Source organism: Dermacentor variabilis, chromosome 11 (assembly GCF_050947875.1).
Source record: "Dermacentor variabilis isolate Ectoservices chromosome 11, ASM5094787v1, whole genome shotgun sequence".
NCBI lineage: Eukaryota > Metazoa > Arthropoda > Arachnida > Ixodida > Ixodidae > Dermacentor > Dermacentor variabilis.
The window spans coordinates 972,757-991,940 of NC_134578.1; the positions used below are offsets into that span (position 1 = coordinate 972,757).

General features: G+C 45.5%; 1 protein-coding gene across 1 annotated transcript in view; it reads right to left on the bottom strand.

Moving 5' to 3' along the window:
- The window catches only part of Sec10 (Exocyst complex component Sec10), a 243,095-nt gene that overhangs the window by 132,823 nt on the left and 91,088 nt on the right, over positions 1-19,184 (bottom strand). The window contains exon 11 of the mRNA XM_075673687.1: positions 18,722-18,830. Coding sequence (XP_075529802.1) covers positions 18,722-18,830 — 109 coding nt within the window. The remainder of the gene's footprint in view (positions 1-18,721; positions 18,831-19,184) is intronic.

Here is a 19,184-nt window from a genome sequence, read left to right on the forward strand (position 1 = left end):
CTGCGAGGTTTCGTCGTCAACGTGCCGCGTCCACAGCTTGGAGAGCGCCCACGTGACATCGCCGACTACCTCGCCGCTACTCAATGGAGCTCTCGACGACCGTCGCGTTCGCCATCACCAGGCCGCAACCTGTCGCCTCAGCGCCGACCATACACTGGCCCAGCCCGGGGCCGGTCAGCGAGCCCATATCCGGAAAACTAAAAGCAGCAACCGATGGAGGTGCAGTTGCTGTTCGTCGAACTGACGAAGATCCTCCGCCGCCGACGAAGACGCCGAAGAAACCATCTCGACGACATAATAACGACACGCCGCCGTCCCGAGGAAGTCGGGAAGCCAAGACTACACCGACAAAAGACGACTTGACGATGCGACGTACCAGCTTCAGTTCAACACAACGCAGCCGTGATCTGACGCCAAGACCCAACTGCAATGCAAGACAAAGAACCACCGACCTCGACGTGCTTCTAGAGGGCCACGCAGTCACCGCCTTAGTCGACACAGGCGCCGATTACTCAGTCATGAGTGGACACATCTCCGTCCAGTTAAAGAAGGTTAAGACTGCATGGGAAGGCCCTCAAATTCAGACCGCTGGAGGACACCTGATTACGCCAACAGGAATGTGCACCGCAAGAATTACCATTCACGACCGGACTTACCCAGCACCTCCACCAGATATCACGTGGTGGTGACGTTAAGAACACAGTAGCAATACTGTGAAAGGCAAAACTAGATTTTATTGGGCGAACCTGTGCCCACAAAACAGGCTACACTTATAGCACAACGAAAGCGGCGAACAGAGTCGGCGATCGTCGAAAATCTGATCAGCGGGTCAAGCGCGTCGGCTTTTATACAGCAGTCGTCGAATGTTCCAGACTAATCGTTCGGACCCGCGTGCCTTCCACAATGTTCTACACCATTCGCGTGACGCGATGAAATCAGATAACACAACGTTCGGCGACAACAGACAGCCGGGTAGAAGCATCTATAACTTTCCAGAAACTTCGGATACATGCAGGCGCGTCCCGCGCTGTGCGATTACATTTGTTAGGCAGCGAAACGTGGTCGCCCGATAAAGATAAGTATACACATGTCAATATGCAAATCGCTAGAGCACATCATTTACACTAATCTATTTAAGCACCTCCAGGATAACAACTTTTTCTGTCCAATGCAACACAGCTTCAGAAAGGGATTTTCTTGCGACACGCAACTGATCGAGTTTGCTCACGATATCGCTTTTTCAATTAACAATGGTAACCAGGTTGACTGCATATTTTTGGATTTTCAAAAAGCTTTTGATTCTGTCGCACATAATTTATTATTACTGAAACTGTCTACCCTCAAAGTTCCACCCACCCTGCTGAAATGGCTCGAAGCGTACCTCGTTGGTAGAAAGCAACGCGTTATTCTTGAAGGCACAAGTTCATCTGATATTGCAGTTTTATCGGGTGTTCCCCAGGGATCAGTTTTGGGCCCTCTTCTTTTTTCAATATTTATCAATGATATAGTTGACCAGGTTTCCAGTCGGGTCAGATTGTATGCTGACAATTGTTGCATTTACCATAACGTCACATGTATAAGCGACTCTTATGAATTGCAAAGTGACCTTGACTCTGTCTTGGCATGGTGCAAAACATGGAACATGACAATAAATTTTTCAAAATGTAAAGTTCTGCAATTTACAAATAAAAAGCATCCATTACCTACCCAGTACTCTTTAGGCCACAGAAACGTATCATTTGTTAAGAATTACAAGTACTTGGGTGTTTTATTCGCAAACAACCTTTCCTGGAACGACCACGTAAACCATATTGCTGCCAAAGCTAGCCGTGTGTTAAACTTTCTAAAACGCAATTTCAAGCAGGCACCTGCTGATTTGAAGGAAACACTCTATTTGACAAACGTGCGTCCCATATTAGAATATGGTTGTGCTACTTGGGATCCTGAAACAAAAACACTTATCAGCGAACTTGAACGAATTCAAAAGCGAGCAGCAAGGTTTGTGTCCACAAACTATGATTTCACTAAAAGCAGCTCTCAGATGTGCAAAAATTTGGGCTGGCCTCTATTGCAAGACAGACGCAAATACATTAGACTTAAGCTATTTTACAGTATTTTTAGAGGCGCAACAGGTTTGTCTAAAGATTCATACATGAAACCTCCCAGCTATATATCCTCCCGTTTAGATCATTCTTTAAGGATTCAAGAATACCAGTGCCGCATAAATGTCTTTAAAAACTCATTTTTTCCCAAAACAGTGCATGACTGGAATAAATTGCCAGAAGAAGTTGTCTTAGCCTCGCAATCTTCTTTTGAAAATGCTCTGTCACGCATTTTGTTGAATTAAATTTTGTTGAATTAACTTTTTTTTTGTGCTGTGTTGCTGTGTGTTTTTGAATTCTTTGTATACGCTTCTTCTTATGACAATATTTACGTCTTTCTTGCCTTCATGATTGTCTTGTTATCATTTTGCTCAGTATTGGAATGCGTTGTATTTTTATTGTTTGTTGTTTGTTATTTACACAGTGTCATCTGCATGACGATGTATGTTTTGGAATTGTATCCCCCCTACAAAAATGCCCTCAACGGGCGCTGTAGGTACCTGAATAAATAAATGAATAAATAAAAAAAGTCATCAAGGTTATGAATGATTACTCTAACATTCCATCATAGCATTTGTGTCTCAATAATGAGGAAAGTGTTTGTGCTGTGTGCTTAAGAGACGAAGATTAGCTCACGGGGCCCTCTCCAGGCACCGCAACATGAGGTTAATCTTTTTTGGGGCGATTGCGAGAATCTCGCCCCCTCTTAGGTACCGGTGGTGTCATCTGGCTGGCTGTGTCCATCACCTCTTGCGAGGCGCTGGACACGCACTCTTGCCAGTGCTGTGCTTGATGTGAAGGTCTCAAGACGTCAGAAGAGGCCTTTGAGGCCACCAGCCTGCAGGTCGATGGCCCTTTCTGCTAGGGTGGCGGAGCAGGGCTAGCTGCAGCTGCCAAGGGGGCAGATGATGTCATCGCCGACTCACTGCGTGTGGGCCAGACAGCCGCCGGGAGCCGTCGTGGCACCATCCTCTGACACACCACTCCAGCAAAGCTGTTTGTTGGCAGGTATGACACCCGCCTGCAAGCCTCCTTAAACATTATATTTTCCGTTACTTTGATCATGAGGGTTTCTTTTTCTTTTTTCCAAGACAGGCAGGACCACGTGTATGCAGCATGCTCACTAACACAGTTGACACAGTCTGGAGTGTTCTGGCAGATTTCAGAGGAAAATTCATTGTCACAACACTTTGCACAAGTCAGCCAGCCTCAAGAGTTCTGTGAACTGTGGCCTAACCTTTGGCACTTGAAGCATTGAGGGGATTTGCCACATATGGCCTAACATGTAGCTTGAGGTACCTGGCATCGATGGACTCGGGCAAAACACTTGAGCCTAAAGTAAGTACTAGGTGTTTGGTCTGGATTTCTTTTCCATCCCACTTCATCCTAATTCATCTGACACTGATAATGTTCTGATCACTCCAGTCCTCCAGGAGTGAGTTCAGCTTCAGATAGCTCCAACAAATCAGCATCGGAGTTGCCTCGGTTGGTATTCATGGTACGGTGTTACTGGAACGTCCCCAAAGGACACTAGATTGGGTAGCTTTTCATGCTGTTTCTGATCGTGGAGCTCCAGTAGCAGATCACCGCTTGCGATTTCTGATGCTTTGTAACCTGGTCCAACAACTTCAGTCAGAGATATCAAGATAAGAAAGGGTAAGATCATTCTCACGGTCTTTCCAGCTTGAACAGAGTGGACTACAGGAAAGCGGGGAAAGTTGGGTGTTCAGTTGCCCGAAAATTGAAAAACTTCGTTGCAGCCTCGTTTAAAAGGACGATCAGGAAGTGGGGGGAAAGAAGTTGCTATAGATACACATAATAAATTTTGGCCACTCACCCACCGCGCTCAACAGCCATCCACCATGGAGCTCAACAAGGGGACGCTGCAGGGCCTCCAAAGGGTAGGCCCTGCATATGCCAGCTGTACGACACTACTATAACCAAATATTGTGTACCCAAGGTTGGCTACCCAACACAAGGTTAACACTTGCTGCCCAGAAAATGAGAAGTAAAAGGAAATAAAGAGAGGACAGGAAAGATTGAAAGTGAGCGAGAAAGACAAAGGTTGGAGAGAAGAGTAGGAAAAGGCAACTAGCGGTTTCCCCCGGGTGGGTCAGTCCGGGGGTGCTGTCTATGTGAAGGGGAGGCCAAAGAAGTGTGTTGCTGCCACCGAGGGGCCATAAAGGTCCAAACACACGGCATTCGCTCAACCCCCATGATCCCCTTTTCCCCGGACGCAGCTAAGCCGCGCACGGTTAGATGCAGGAGGGTCCAACCCTCGTCTGCTCAGGTGCATGGTGTCTCAACACACCAAATGCCTGCTGACGCAGACGTCATTGCGGGGGTGGAGGTGTGCATTGTGGAAACAGTTTTAGAAGAAAAATTAAATGCATATGAGAAGCAGGGAAGGGAGAGGAAACATGCCTCGGCATGATACCATAAGTCTAGCCTGAGCAGAGCCTCCTTGTGTTACCAGTGCTGCAGTGACTCCAGGCTGACACTACGGGGGCATAGGTATGGGCTAGTGTGAGAGTTCATGCATGTGTGGGGAAGGGAAAGGGTTGCAGTGACCTTGAGAATGCAACTGAGATTCGAGTCTTGTGCTGCTGATAATGTGGTGGCCACACGATTTCATGATGGATCTTTTTTTTTCTTTATAGAGCTCTTCAAAGCATGGTGTGCACCACTTTGATAAGCTTTTTATATTGTCACCTTTGTCACAATTTTAGCGATGCCTTTTTCAAAACTGACACCATAGAAGAGCAAAATAGTAACTCACTCAGACTCAATCTAAATGTAGATTTTTTGCTCAAGGCCCTCACTTGGATTTAGACTCTCCAAAATTCCATTCAGCTGAGCTCACTCAGACTCACTAAAATTCTACTCAGGTGGGCTCACTCAAAGTTTGACTCGCCAAAATTATAATCAGCCAGACTCACTCATGAGTGGGTTTCCGACCAACGACCATAACAGAGAAAAGAATTCAATGTCACCCTCTTTATCCATACTGAATAAGTTTCAGAAGTAGCTGGACCCTGCAACAAAATACAGGCCCTCGAGCTTGAGCGAAACTGCAGTTCCTCAAGCTGCCAGCACCTGTATCAGATGCTTTTTATTATCTTCTCATTCAAAATTTTCTTTCGATTTTTTAAAGACAAAAATTGTAGATGTTTACGGGCTATTTTGCAGAAATATACACATGGAATTTTAGAATTGCACCCTTTTTAGCGCTCGTCCTGTCTTTTCTTGGCACTGTCCTTGTGTCTCTGCGCAGACTTTTTCAGTATGCCTTTTTAGCTGGTTTTCCAATACCCCAGATATGGTCAAAGTTGGCTGAGGAATGACTTTCAAATATTACTTCATTGTCAGGTTACCATGATGGCTGCAACAAGTTAGCAAGCTAGAAACAGTGAAGTGAATTCGTGGTGGCAGACTCAACAGGGATGGTCACTGTAGACAGGCCAGCAGTTGGGCGAACAACGAGTTTATTGCGGTTGGGCAAGTTCATATATACAGAAGCCAACGTGACGTAACAGATCACGGGATTACTGGTGCGCCGTGACGACTGCAGATTCAGCCGTGCTACATCTCCCCTTTTACTGGGAGACAAATTAATTATGCCTTTCAGGTTGCGGGTATCGACAGGGCTTGTGGCGAGTCCTCGTGCTTCTGCGTAGCTCTTGGGAAGAGTGGTCTTCTCTTGAACCCTCTCCGGGAGCCGTTGCTGGACTATCTTCACGATGGGTCGGAAAGCCCCGCAGGTGTTCTCTTGTGCGCCTGATTTCTCGAACATCATCCGTTCTCAGGATCGCTGAACGGGGCGTGTTGGCTGGCCTCAAAAGAATAGCAGGCGACCAGGTTCGCTGGAGGGTGTCGTATGTAGTGACTGGCTGGCCTGGAGAGAGGGGTGGTAGGTGCCTGGTTCCGCGGTTATAATATACCTTCTGGCGTTGACGGATCTCCTGGAGCCGGCTGTGAACGGCTTTGCTTGATACTGCCTCTGGTACTAGGTGGCTGGTGGGCACAGGCAGCAAGGTCCTCGTTTGCCGTCCCATGAGTCTCTGCACAGGTGACTTTAGAATATCATCTCTGGGGGTGTTGCGCCATTCGAGCAACGCCATATGAAAGTCAACTCGGTTACGTGAACATTTCTTTAGAAGCTTCTTGGCCTCTTGTACTGCTCTTTCCGTCATACCATTAGAGCGGGGATGATACGGACTTGACGTAACATGGGCAACGCCTAGCTTCAGCAGGAAATCTTTGAAAAACGCGCTGGTGAACGGTGGTCCGTTATCACTGCAGAGCTTAAGCGGTAAGCCATGTGTGGAGAACAGCTCTGCGCACCATGACGTCAGAGCGCTAGCAGTGCTCTGACGGAGTTCCCGGATCTCAAAAAAGAAAGAATAGAAGTCGACAATTACAGCAAATTCGCGGCCCTCATGGAAGAACAGGTCCATGCCAACGAATTCCCAGGGCAGCTTTGGGATGTCGTGGCAGTAAAGAGGCATTTTCGTGTTTCGCGGCTGGTATTTCTGGCAGACAGCGCAATTTTGGCAAAACTGCTCTATGTCATGCGACATATTTGGCCAGTACATAACGTCTCTTGCCCGTGCCTTCATTTTTTCCGCTCCCGGGTGCGCAGCGTGAAGCAGCAGCAAAATTTCTCGCTTTTTTGAAGATGGTATGACTACCTTGTTGCTGCGAAATACAAGGCCGTCTTGCGCATGCAGCTCTTCTTTGTAGGACCAGTACGGACGCACATTTTCGGGTACCTCGCTTCTTTCTGGCCAGCTTGTTTCGGCGTAACCTCGAAGCTTGACGAGAGCAGGATCTTCATTGGTGGCCGCAAGAAGATCCCTCAGGCGCTGTTGCGAAGCTGAAATGTAATCAAGCACATTTACTTGAAATTGCTCAGTTTCTTCTCGCAAGAGTTTCTTGCTAGGGAATCTAGATAAGGCGTCAGCCAAAAACAGTTCTTTCCCTGGCTTGTAGGTCAGCTTTATAGGATATCGCTGCAAAGTCAAACGCATGCGCTGCAGGCGAAGTGGACACTGATATAGTGGTTTGCTAAATATAGGCACCAAGGGGCGGTGATCAGTTTCGACTGTTACGCTTTCCTGGCCGAAGATGTAATCATGAAACTTGATGCAGCCATGCACTATCGCCAATGTTTCTTTCTCAATTTGTGCGTAGCGTTGCTGCGCCTCTGTTAGTGACCGTGACGAGAAAGCGACGGGGCGGCCATCTTGAATAAGCACTGCACCAACTCCCATTTGGCTCGCGTCGACGGAAAGGGTGACCGGCTTAGTTGCATCGAAAAAGGAAAGGATTGGTGCGTTAACTAAGCTCTCACGCAACATTTCATAGCTTCGTTGCTGAGCCTCGGTCCAAACCCAGGCAATGTCCTTGCGCAGCAATGTTCTCAGTGGTGCAGTCACGACGGACATGTTGGGAATGAAACGTTGCACATAATTCATCATGCCTAGAAAGACTTGGAGTTCCTTACTGTTCTTTGGCTCTTTCATTTCCAGTATGTCGTTCACTCGACCAGGGTCTAGGCGGAGGCCTTCTGTGCTAAGGATGTGCCCTAGGTAGCGGACTTCAGGCTGCAAAAAGGTGCATTTCTTGAGGTTTAGCTTGAGGTTGTTTTCGAGACAGCGTGCCAACAAAAGCGACAGGTGGTGGTCATGCTCGTCCTTCGTGCGGCCCCAAAGTAGTATGTCATCCATTACCCCGGCTACGCACGGTAAGCCTTCCAGCAAGCGATGCATAGCTGCTTGGAATATTTCTGGAGCTGACGCAATGCCGAAGGGCATTCGAAGAAACCGATATCGCCCATACGGCGTGCTCATCGTACATAGTTTAGAGCTTGATTCAGAGAGTTTAATTTGCCAAAATCCTGATGCTGCGTCGAGTGTTGAGAAGTACTTAGCACCGGACAGTTGCGAGGCTGCGTCTTCTAGGGTTGGCATTGGGTAATGTTCGCGCAGCAGCACTTTATTAAGCGCCGTAGGGTCCAAGCAAATTCTAACCTTGTCCTTCTTAACAACTGTAACCATATGGCTAGACCACTCCGTAGGCTCGGTTACCTTTGTTATGACGCCTTGTGCTTCCATACGCTGTAGCTCAGCCGTGACTTTGTCCTGAAGAGCAACAGGAACTCTTCTTGCTGGAACGACGACGCCCACAGAGTGTGGCTTGAGCTTCATGTCGTACTCGAAATCTTTTAGCTGCCCGAGTCCCTCGAAGACGTCTGCAAAAGGCTGCGCTGGAGGGTACAGTTCATGCTGTATGTGTTGCATACGGTATATGAAGCCGAGACTTTCAGCTGCTGCGCCACTCAAAGTGGCAGGGACGTCTTGTTCGACAATAAAAAACGTTTGTTCCTTGGTTCTGTCATTTGCTGAAAGTATCAATTGGACTTTCGCATGCGCGGCTGTTGTGTGGCCAAAAAATGCTGTGAGCTTGACATTGCAGGCTTGTTGAGGCTTTTTTGGCAGCTTTGCAACGTCGCTTCTTGAAATGACACAACAATTGGCGCCTGTGTCTAGCTTGCACATGATGGGATGGCCCTCGATGTCGACCGTTGCGCTCCAGTGATTGGTGGTTATCGCACCGATAGTCAACGTTTGCAAAAAAAATTCGTCGTCTTCGGTTCGTAACCCTCGCATTTGTTGGTTGGCACTGCGCGGAAAGTTGGACGACTTGCATGCTCGAGCGAAATGGTTCAGCCTTCCGCACTTACGGCATGTTTTTCCTTTTGCAGGGCACGTGTCACTGCGGTGCATTTTACCCCCGCATTTGTAGCAAATGTTTTTTCTTGTTGCTACCGCGTTTACTATGGTGCCTTCGATGGCGCCCGTAGCTTCACTTATCTCACGAAAGTGCTCTTTGCCTTGTTCTTGCGCGCGGCAAATATCGACCGTCTTTTGGTACGTCGGGTTTTCCGCGATCAGTCTTTGCTGTAGGCTCTTATCCTGAGTGCCCAAAATAATTCTGCTACGCAACATGCGGTCTTCAAGTTCCCCAAATTCACAGTTCTTCGCTAACACACGCAGTTCTGTTAGCCATTCGTTAAACGTCTCGCCTTCTTTTTGGTTCCTTGAACCAAAACGAAATTCTTGGAATGTTAAGTTCGTTGCAGGCTTGTAATGCTCCTCAAATTTCTTAATCAGAACTTCAACGTCATTCCTGTCTTCCGCTTCCTCGAACTTGAAGGTACTGTACGACTTCCTAGCCTCTTCGCCTATGGTAACTAGCAACGTGGCTGCTTGAACGTCTTTTGGCTGCTTGTTCAATTGCGTAGCAGTGGAAAACAGCAGAAACTCACTTTTCCAAGTTTTCCAGGCAATCCAACGGTCGTGCGATGCATCCATAGACTTCGGGGGCGGTAGTAGAGCGGACGCCATCGACATATCGGCTGGGTTCCGCTGCCACCATGTAGACAGGCCAGCAGTTGGGCGAACAACGAGCTTATTGCGGTTGGGCAAGTTCATATATACAGAAGCCAACGTGACGTAACAGATCACGGGATTACTGGTGCGCCGTGACGACTGCAGATTCAGCCGTGCTACAGTCACTTCCATAGAAGCTAGGGTTGCCACTTTGGCGAGAAAAAGAAAAACAAACACCACTGTGAGTAGACAGATCGAGGAAAGGAGGTGTTTTTTTGTAAAACATGCTGTATGCCAAGATACAAACAAAACGAGAACGAAATAATGTGGTGCTACCCCAAGTACAAAATCTGCATGATAGAAATTTATTAAAAGGTTTTTATAAAGCTTGGTACACCTAAAATATGCTGTTATTGTGGCAAATAATCTATTTGCAAGGCATGCTAGTGGCCGACAAACAACACAGCAATACAAGGAAGTCTAGATAAGAGCAAATACATGACTTTTTAACATATCAAGCCATGAGATAGTGAAGCCAAGGAAAGCTTTCCCTGAATTAAATTCGTATGGCTGTGATTAACAAAAATTGGGCACCTGGATTCCAATCCTTTTTGTTGAAGATGTTTTAAGTAATTGAGAAAAGTTAAAAAAATAAAGAATGACTTCGTTTATGACAATTCAGTCATTTTGCTATGTATGCACACCAGACAGGGCACTTGCAATGCAGCTTTTAATGCGCCAATTTACGGAGAATCGAAAAACTGGCAAATGGCATGCCTGTGCATGGGCTGGCAGCCAGCACTGCGAGAGAAATGCCATTTTTTGCAGGTGAAAAATTGGCAAGGCGCCAACTATAATATGGCAAGCTGGCAACACTTGTCAAATAAAGGGACTCTAAAGAGAAACACTAATTGTCAGGTTAGACTGATAAAGTGTTATTTGTAAACTCTAGTGCTGTTCATCTGCTATAATATGTCAATTATTAGAAGAGAAAATAAAGGTCAAAGTTTCATTTTTTAAATGTTGCGCAGGCATCGAAACGCAAATATGTCAGTGTGATGTCACTGATTTTGAATCAACGTTTATAGACATACTTCAGTTTCAAAACTCTCCACCGTGCCCATTGAGAGCAGCCTGCCTGCTGCTATTCCTGCCACCACGGTGCTGCAGTCAAGGGTTGAGCTTGGGTCAAGCATTGTCTGCTAGCTCCAACGTTGAGCTTGGGTAGCAAGCTCCGAAAATACTTGTTCTTCAGCAGCTACCTTTCGTTTTTCAAAATTTGCTGCAAGTTCATTATGCAAGTAAAAGTTTGAACATTGTTAATTTCATTGGAAGAAGTTAGTATGTTCACATGTACAAGCATCAAAGTAGAAGGTTGGGTTCGGTACATTTGCCAAGGCAGTGTTTATTACTGGTGCGCATGTAGATATGTGTGTGCTACGATGTGCATTTTCCTCTCCTGAAGTCTTAATGCGCGTGATTCTTAGTAAACCGGTGGACTAGACCATGTCCGTTGCAGCTTCTATGTCTTTAGTGTTGCGCTCTTGTGGCTGATGCTCAAAATACATGCCACAACGTGCCCCTGTATTATGTTTTACTTATGCGCAAAATGTGTGCCAATAATCTGATGCTATGCACCCTGCATGCTTAATCCTCGTTTGGGTTGACTGCAAGTGCACGCGTGACCTTGATAGGAAGAAGTGGAATGCTTTCGCCACCAATCGGGTGTTCTGGCCGAAACCCGCTTCTGTTTATTGGTTCTCAGTAGCATTTATTGCCATGCTTTGTATATATTTATCACTGGTATTTTACTGGGAGTTTTCCATGTTAGATAACACTAGCATAATGCACGCACAAAATTAAGATAAACGTCACGAGACAATCGGGTAATAAAATTCAATATATAAAGAACTTCATTTACATATTTCAGGAAGCAAACTATATTGTGCAAATTTAAACAAGTTTTGCTTTCTTTCTTTCTCTTTGTGCTTTCACTGCACAGTCATTCTCTTGACACTTTTTTGTGCAAAGAAATGTATTCGACCAACTAAATAAAGGTGAATCACTTTACCAGTGAATTCATTGCAGTGCTGTGAACAGCCAACTGTGCTGGTGCTATATTCAATGAGGCTTTCAAGAACTTTCCCAGAAAAGATCACCAAATGCAGCTTGTTTGCTTGCTTGACTTAGTCAAGTGTTTGACAGAAACTCGTCTAGAGCGCTATAATGTAAAGCTATTCCAAACTTTTCTATTCCAATTCTGCAATCAGCCCTGCGCGACTGGTCAAAATGTTTTTCAAACCACCCCCACTTTGCCTGTCATGCGATGTTATGAAAACTGCGATATCTCCCCATCCGATATGATGCGTACACACCGATTATGCAAGATTGGACCGAATAGACGAAAAATATTTATTTCTGATTCGACACCTTTTGGCCATTAGCCCTCGGCTATTGGTCGAAAGTTTTTGGGCTGCACCTACTTCATCTGCCTGTCGTGCGACATTATCATCATCAGCACCATCATCATCATCAGCAGCAGCAGCCTGGTTACACCCACTGCATTTGTTCCCTCACTCAATCTGCTCTTTTCTTATGTTACACCTATCATTCTTTTTTCCATAGCTCGTTGCATCATTCTCAATTTTAGTAGAACCCTTTTCATAAGCCTCCAGGTTTCTCCCCGTACGTGAGTACTGGTAAGACACAGCTGTTATATACTTTTCTCTTGAGGGATAATGGCAGCCTGCTTTACATGATCTGCAGGTTGCGGATCGTCACAGGGCGTCACTGCAGGGCGCGCGACGTCACAAAACCGCAAAAACTCACCACGTCAAAGTGACGTCTACCGTTAAAGATGCATTAATATGCGGAACAAAACTGAATTCCTTTCTGAATAGCTGCAGGCTGCCCCGATGAAGGAATAAAAGATGGCTGCCGCCGATGAAAGAAAGATTTTTAAGAAAGATGTTTATTTTTTTTTCCAGATTATTATGCACATGTAATAACTACTTGTTGGACCTGTAGATGAAGGCTAGTGTAAGGTCCGATAAAAAAAATATAAAGGAAATTTTAGCACAGCAGGAATAAAAAAAGAGCAACAGTAATTGTACATACAAAGTTGTTGATTGTTAATTTACAAGTCAACTAAAAGTAAGTGAATACATCAGAGTACCTAAGAACGGTGTAAGGGGCACAGTTCAAACACAGGAGAATACATATCTCAATGTAAGAATGTGTACTATGCTGTCAATTTCTTTTACGTATCCCACAAAAAATTGCAAACAATATAGATTAGTACTGAACTGGTTGATAAAGCATACAATTTTTGAAATTCAATAAGTACATAATGAGCAAGAACGAGAGCAATATGACATTTCATTGCGTAACAAAACAACACAATCACGTCATACTAATTACGTAGAATAAGTAGAAAATAGTCTAAAAATATAATTATTCTTGCTTTGTACAGATCTATCAAGAAATTTGTGATTTACTCTGTCTTTAACAAAGAAAGAAAATATTGTTTCAGGGCACTAGGAAAGTTCGAGGAATTAATGACTCCTGCTGGGAGTACGTTCCAGGTTTTAATGCCTGTGAACAATAGCATATGCTCTCCGTATATATTGCTACAAGGTGCGAGATTAAATCGCTCAGGCACTGGCTACTCGCACCTCCTGGAGACCATGGGTTTATGTGCGTACAATAAAACTTTTCGCACGGCCATGTAATGTTATCGAGCACTTTCGGCTTGCTTATGATCTCGCTCTGCCAACTCTTCTTTGCTGAGGATCCATTTCAGCGGCATTCTTAACCTTCCCTTGCATGCCGCCATGATTTTCGACCAGCCACCTCTAGCTAAGTAAGGGAAAGCGGACGAATTGCAAATGCCGGTACCACCTTCTTTATGCAGTTATCGATTTTCAGTGCACTGGCTCGGCTCCATCGAATCCCTCTAAACTTGAGCATACTCCTCGCCTCTTGTCAGCCAATTAGATAAGACAAGCTGCTCAGTGTAGGCAATGTTATTCATCTTTAAGGTAAACAAAAGTGACCTCCTATAAACGAGGAGAGTGTTTGATTGGTCTGTTCAGACAACCCTGCGGGTCACTGCCCGATGCTTGCATCGGCGGTTACGCAAATTTGACATTAGGAGATTGGAATAAATACATATTGAAATAGTTTTACGTTATAGGGCCCCTGGTGCGGAAACATACTGTTGCAAAAAAAACATGCACTCGCCAAAAACAAGAAAAATAAAGAACACGACATTTCGGGCCCCGTTAGGGTTCTTTGATCACAATGAGGATATAAGCATGGGCACGCAGCTATTTATGCGTGAGGTAGCGCAGTGTACGGGTATATATCTTGGGAAGGTTACCCCACGTCCTATTTATTGTGCATCAAGTTGATTAGTATGATTCTAAAAGCAAACGGGCAGATAGGTGTTTCTCGGTTGCGATGATGGGTGCCGAGTCCCAGTCAATGCTGTGTCCGGTTAGTTCGTGATGTTCCGCCAGGGCATTCGTTGCTGTATGGCCTTTGGCGACGTCATTCATGTGTTGTTTCAAGCGCTGTTTAGAATTTCCGCCTCTCGGCGATGCACGACACATCATAATCTTTGCATGGTATCTTGTAGATCACTCCCTGGTATGTCATGTGGTTCAAAGGGTCTTTTGCGTGAGCGATTTGCACACCGTAGCCCTTAAAAACTCTTGCAAGTTTCCATTGTGTAAGGTACGGCTGCATGCTTCACTGTTTCTTTCACAATTTCACGGTGAGATGAAATGTAGCCAAGAGCTGATTTGCACTCCTGCATTCTGAGCAGTTGTAGAGGGTAACCATTGTTTAACAGGTCCCTTTTCACAACCTGCAGCTCTTGCCTACATTTCGCAGGGCTGGAGCAGACGCAAAATGCCCAAGAAAAGAGTGCTGCTGCGACATATCGATTTTTCCCAATCAGGTGCATCAAGTCGAAGCTCGGGTACTTTCCCGTGTGAGTTGGCTTTCTGTACACAGTAATCATGAAGCTGCTTGAAGTGCTCTTTACGAGGACATCCAGGAAGGGAATGTGCCCATTGGTTTCCTCTTCAGCCGTGAACTGTATACTTGGCTTGAAGGAATTTAGGTGCTTGAGGAAATGTGTTGCGAGCTGGCGACGGATAATACCGAAGCAGTCATCCATGCATCTTAGAAAGAGGTTTGGTCGTGTCCCGAATAAAGACAAGGCGGCACTTTCCAGATCCTCTGGAGCAATGCTAGCGCAAACGACAGACACAGAAACTCTCATCGCTGTGCTGAATACCTGCTTGTAATACTTTTTGTTAAGGACGAAGTACGTATTGTCAAGGCAAAATTTTATAAGGCGGCAAATGTATTGGGTTTCGAATGGTGTGCGTTCAGGCAAAAAAGAGTCAGCCTCGAGAAGTTTCCTGCAGCACTCGACCACATAGTCAACAGGCACGCATGTAAACATTGACTTTGCGTCAAAGGAGATTATGACTTTGTCGTCGTCAATGCAGGTGCTTCTTATTTGCTCAATGAAATGAGTGGAGTCTTCGAAAAAAGTGGGCGCGAGTCCTGCAAGTGGTCTGACAATATGGTGCTGGCAGCCAGACAGTTCGTACAGCGGCAAATGCATGTAGTCCACAATTGGTCATACCAGAACATCGGACTTCTGAATTTTCGGCAGTCCATAGAGAGCAGGAGCCGATCCGTTGTGGCAGAGCAACCTCTAGTAAAGATTATTTCTTTCGGGTGGGACAAACTTCAAAACTTTGGTGACCAGCTTCTGGAGCTCTAATCCCACCTAAAGTCACCTAAATTCCTTCAAGCCGAGTACACAGTTCAAGGCCGAAGAGGCAACCAATAGGCGCATTCCCTTCCTGGATTTCCTCTTAGAGAGGACTTCAAACGGCTATAAGAATAGCGTGTGAAGCAATAAAATGAGACATCGACCAAAAGAAATGCTAAAAATGAATAATTCTTTAAGACATTTCAGCTTTGTTCTGGAAGCCTTGTTCACAAGGGGGTGAAGGAAAGTTCATGGAAGCTTATGTATTCCTCAGCACATGACGTAAGCAGCGCGTGTACAACAGGGGGAGGGTTCCCTCACTTCGATTGAGCATGTGACATGTTTTCTGTATCTCGAATGACTCCAGATACAGCCACGATTTCAAGTTTCTTCCTTGGCTGATAATTCTTAAGTTTTCCAAGTCAATCTTGTAGCCTGTTGCATCTGTGTACTCGGCCAGGGCATTCTAAACTGTTTGTTTCTTTTCAACATCATTGTGATGCTGCCTCAGTTTCTGTCTAAAGCTGCCCGATTCATCGATGTATGCACAGTCGCAATGTGCGCAGGATGTCTTGTAGACTACACCAGGAAACACCTCTCTCGGAAGCCTGTCCTTACCACCCATGAGTGCGTGCCTCAGCTTAAACACAGGCATGTGTTTCACCTCAACGTCAAGAATTACTCATATTTTAGCATTTGTTTTGGTCGGTGTCTGTCATATTATTGCTTAATGTTTCATCCCGACCAGACGGGCTTCCGTCGAACACTCGACTTCAGGACTAGTGTGTACAGAAAACTAACTCACACGGGAAACTACCTGAGCTTCGGCTCGATGCATCTAATTGGGCAAAAGCGATCCGTTGCAGCAGCACTCTTTTCCCAGGCATTCCACATCTGCTCCAGCCCCACGAAATGCAGGCAAGAACTGCATGTTGTGAAAAGAGACTTGTTAAATAATGGTTACCCTCTACAACTGCTCAGAACAAAGGAGTGCAAACCAGCAAAGCCTCGCCATAAAATGGCGAAAGAAACAGTGAAGCGCGCGGCGGTATCTTACACAGTGGGAACAAGTGAAGCCCTTGCAAGAATTTTTAAGCACCACGGTGTGCAAAGTGCCCACGTGTCTTTCCGAAAACTTGGCCAACAGCTGGTTCGTGCAAAAGACCCTTTAAAGCACACGGATTACCCGGAAGTGATGTACAAGATACCATGGAAAAAGTGTGACGTGTCGCACATCGGCGAGGGCGGAAATTTAAATGGCACTTGAAACAACACATGAATGACGTTGCCAAGGGCCACACAGTAGCAAATGCCCTGGCGGAACATCACGAACTAACCGGACACAGCATTGACTGGGACTCGGCAGCCATCATCACAACAGAGAAACACCTATCTGCCCGTTTGCTTTTAGAATCATACTAATCAACTCGCACACGATAAACAGGACGCAGGGTAATCTTCCCGAGATATACACCTGTACGCTGCACCACCTCATCCATAAATAGCCGCGCGCCTGTGCTTATATCTTCACTGTGATCAAGGGACCCGTACGGGGCCTGAAACGTCCTGTTCCTTATTTTTCTTTTATCCTAGGCGAGTGCGTTTTTTTTTTTTTTTTGGCACCACTTGCTTGACTTACTGTCTTCTCAACGGTACTTATGCATGCAAATAATTTTTCATACAAGGCAACTAGAAACATGAGCTTGATCATTGGGCAGATTGCAGATTGGCAAGCCACAGGCACTGTAAGCCTATAAACACTTTCTTTCTTTCTCAGTGACCGCTGCCTTTTAGATACAGAAGACATAACTCGGCAAGTTTGAGAATTGCATCGGAATGGCACCACTTCTCAGTGCCTATGCACCCCATTCAATCTCTACAACCTCGTCAATGATAACATGGTCGTATGTTTTGATTATGTCTGACAACTGGAAGTGAATGTCATACACTTTGCATGTCTTGCCGAGCAACTTGTTGGTACGGGGAATAGCTCTCGCCCACCTTTCAAGAAGCTTGGGGCCTGATGGCGGCGAAAAAAAGTGCCGCTTGTCTGGGTTGCTTCTGTACCTGCTCGTACAGCCAGGCATAAAACACATCGGCATATCGGCTGAATATCAACAAATTTTGCATGTGAAACTCAAAACATGCCGAGGAAAGAAGCACTTCGTGTCGGAGAGCTGCTGACCATAGCAGTGAGCCGTCAAAGCAAAAGACTTCGTTGCCTGTTCGTTGTAACATACAAATATATCAGCAGTCACTCACTGAAGGAAATATTGACCCCTAAAAGAAGTCACGAAGTGCAAACACAGTTCACAAATACAAAAGGAGAGGAAAACTATGGTGCGACCAAGAAAATGTGGCCACTGCCAACGCAAAGACACTCCAAGGATGCTCACACGCACCGGCAGTACCGCGCAAGCGTCGACCGCAGCGCCCTCACACTCCCTAGCAGTAAGTCGCACGCAACTCCTGCGGCAGAGTTCCTAAACTGAAGTATATCTATAAACATTGTTTCAAATCAGTTTCTTTTTCGTATTTTGACGGTGTTGGCCCAGTAAAGCTTCCAGAAACTTGCGTATGTTCAGTCCTGGGCTCTTCTAGAGCACAATTTAGTCTATTTTTGCAGATAAAGAATGAACTAGGCCAGAGAAGGTGCCATCAAAATCCATGAAGTCACAGCAAGCTGGTGTGTGAAATTCAAGGCGATTGTGCTGCCTGTTGTCCTTCCTTTTTGTGCCTTTTCTGGCTTGCCAGGGGCCTTCTTGTGGTAGGAGTGGTGTTTTTGGTATTGTAGATGGGCAATTTACTAATACAGGTTAAATCGTTTTTCTCTACAGCATCCCTTTAACAAAAATGATTACGTGCATGTGTCCACACATTGCCATGTTTGCAAGCACTGACCTTTGTTCACCAAAAGTTGTATTCTGCTTAAACATTAAATTAAATTATGGTGTTTTACGTGCCAAAACCACTTTGTGATTATGAGGCACGCCGTAGTGGAGGACTCCAGAAATTTCGATTACCTGGGGTTCTTCAATGTGCACCTAAATCTAAGCACACTGGTGCTTTCGCATTTTGCCCCTATGGAAATGCGGCCACCGTGGCCGCATTTGGAGCTGCTCTCAGTGAACACAAAGGTGCTCACTGCATTAGCCAGCCTTCGATTACACTATCACCTATCAAAGAAGGAACTGCCATACATTGATAGCCTGTTTTAGGAAGAGTACTAATAGAGACACATGCATTTTTTTATGCATCTTGATTTGATTTTGCGCATGTACATATATTGCATTGCTTTGTATGAATAAAAATTAATTGTGAATCAGCGCTTGCTCCGTGGTCTTCGTCTACCCCAATAGAAGCTGGAGGGTATGCCTGCAGATATGACAAGGTACTTTAGCAGCCCCCTTGGGCAAGTTGAAAAGACTCACCTCGCAGGCCAATGTCCAGGGCATAGTGAATGTGCTCAATGCAAAGGCCATTTAGCAGGATGTCAAAGATCTGTGCCACACTTTTTGGCAGCTCTGTGGGCTTGGACAACTGCAGAGATGTGCATAGAACTGAATTACTCACTCTTATCAACAAAAAGTTGACAGTTCCACATAAACTGTGCAGAACATGAAAATGTGGTTTCAAAGCGTTATTTTTCACTGATAAAAAAAGAAAAAAAAAAAAGAACAGAGACAAGAGCAGTAACACAGCATTTTGGGCATGTTGGTATGGCATGATGAGGCTTATAGCACACAAAAGGATGAAGACACAGAAGGACGTGGTATACACGCGCTGTAGAAAGAGTTTCAAAAGACCGTTCAACCACTATAATTTTGTCTCTGGCGATAAATGTTTACATTCTGTTTCAGAAGATAAATGATTGTTGTACATTCCAGATGGGTC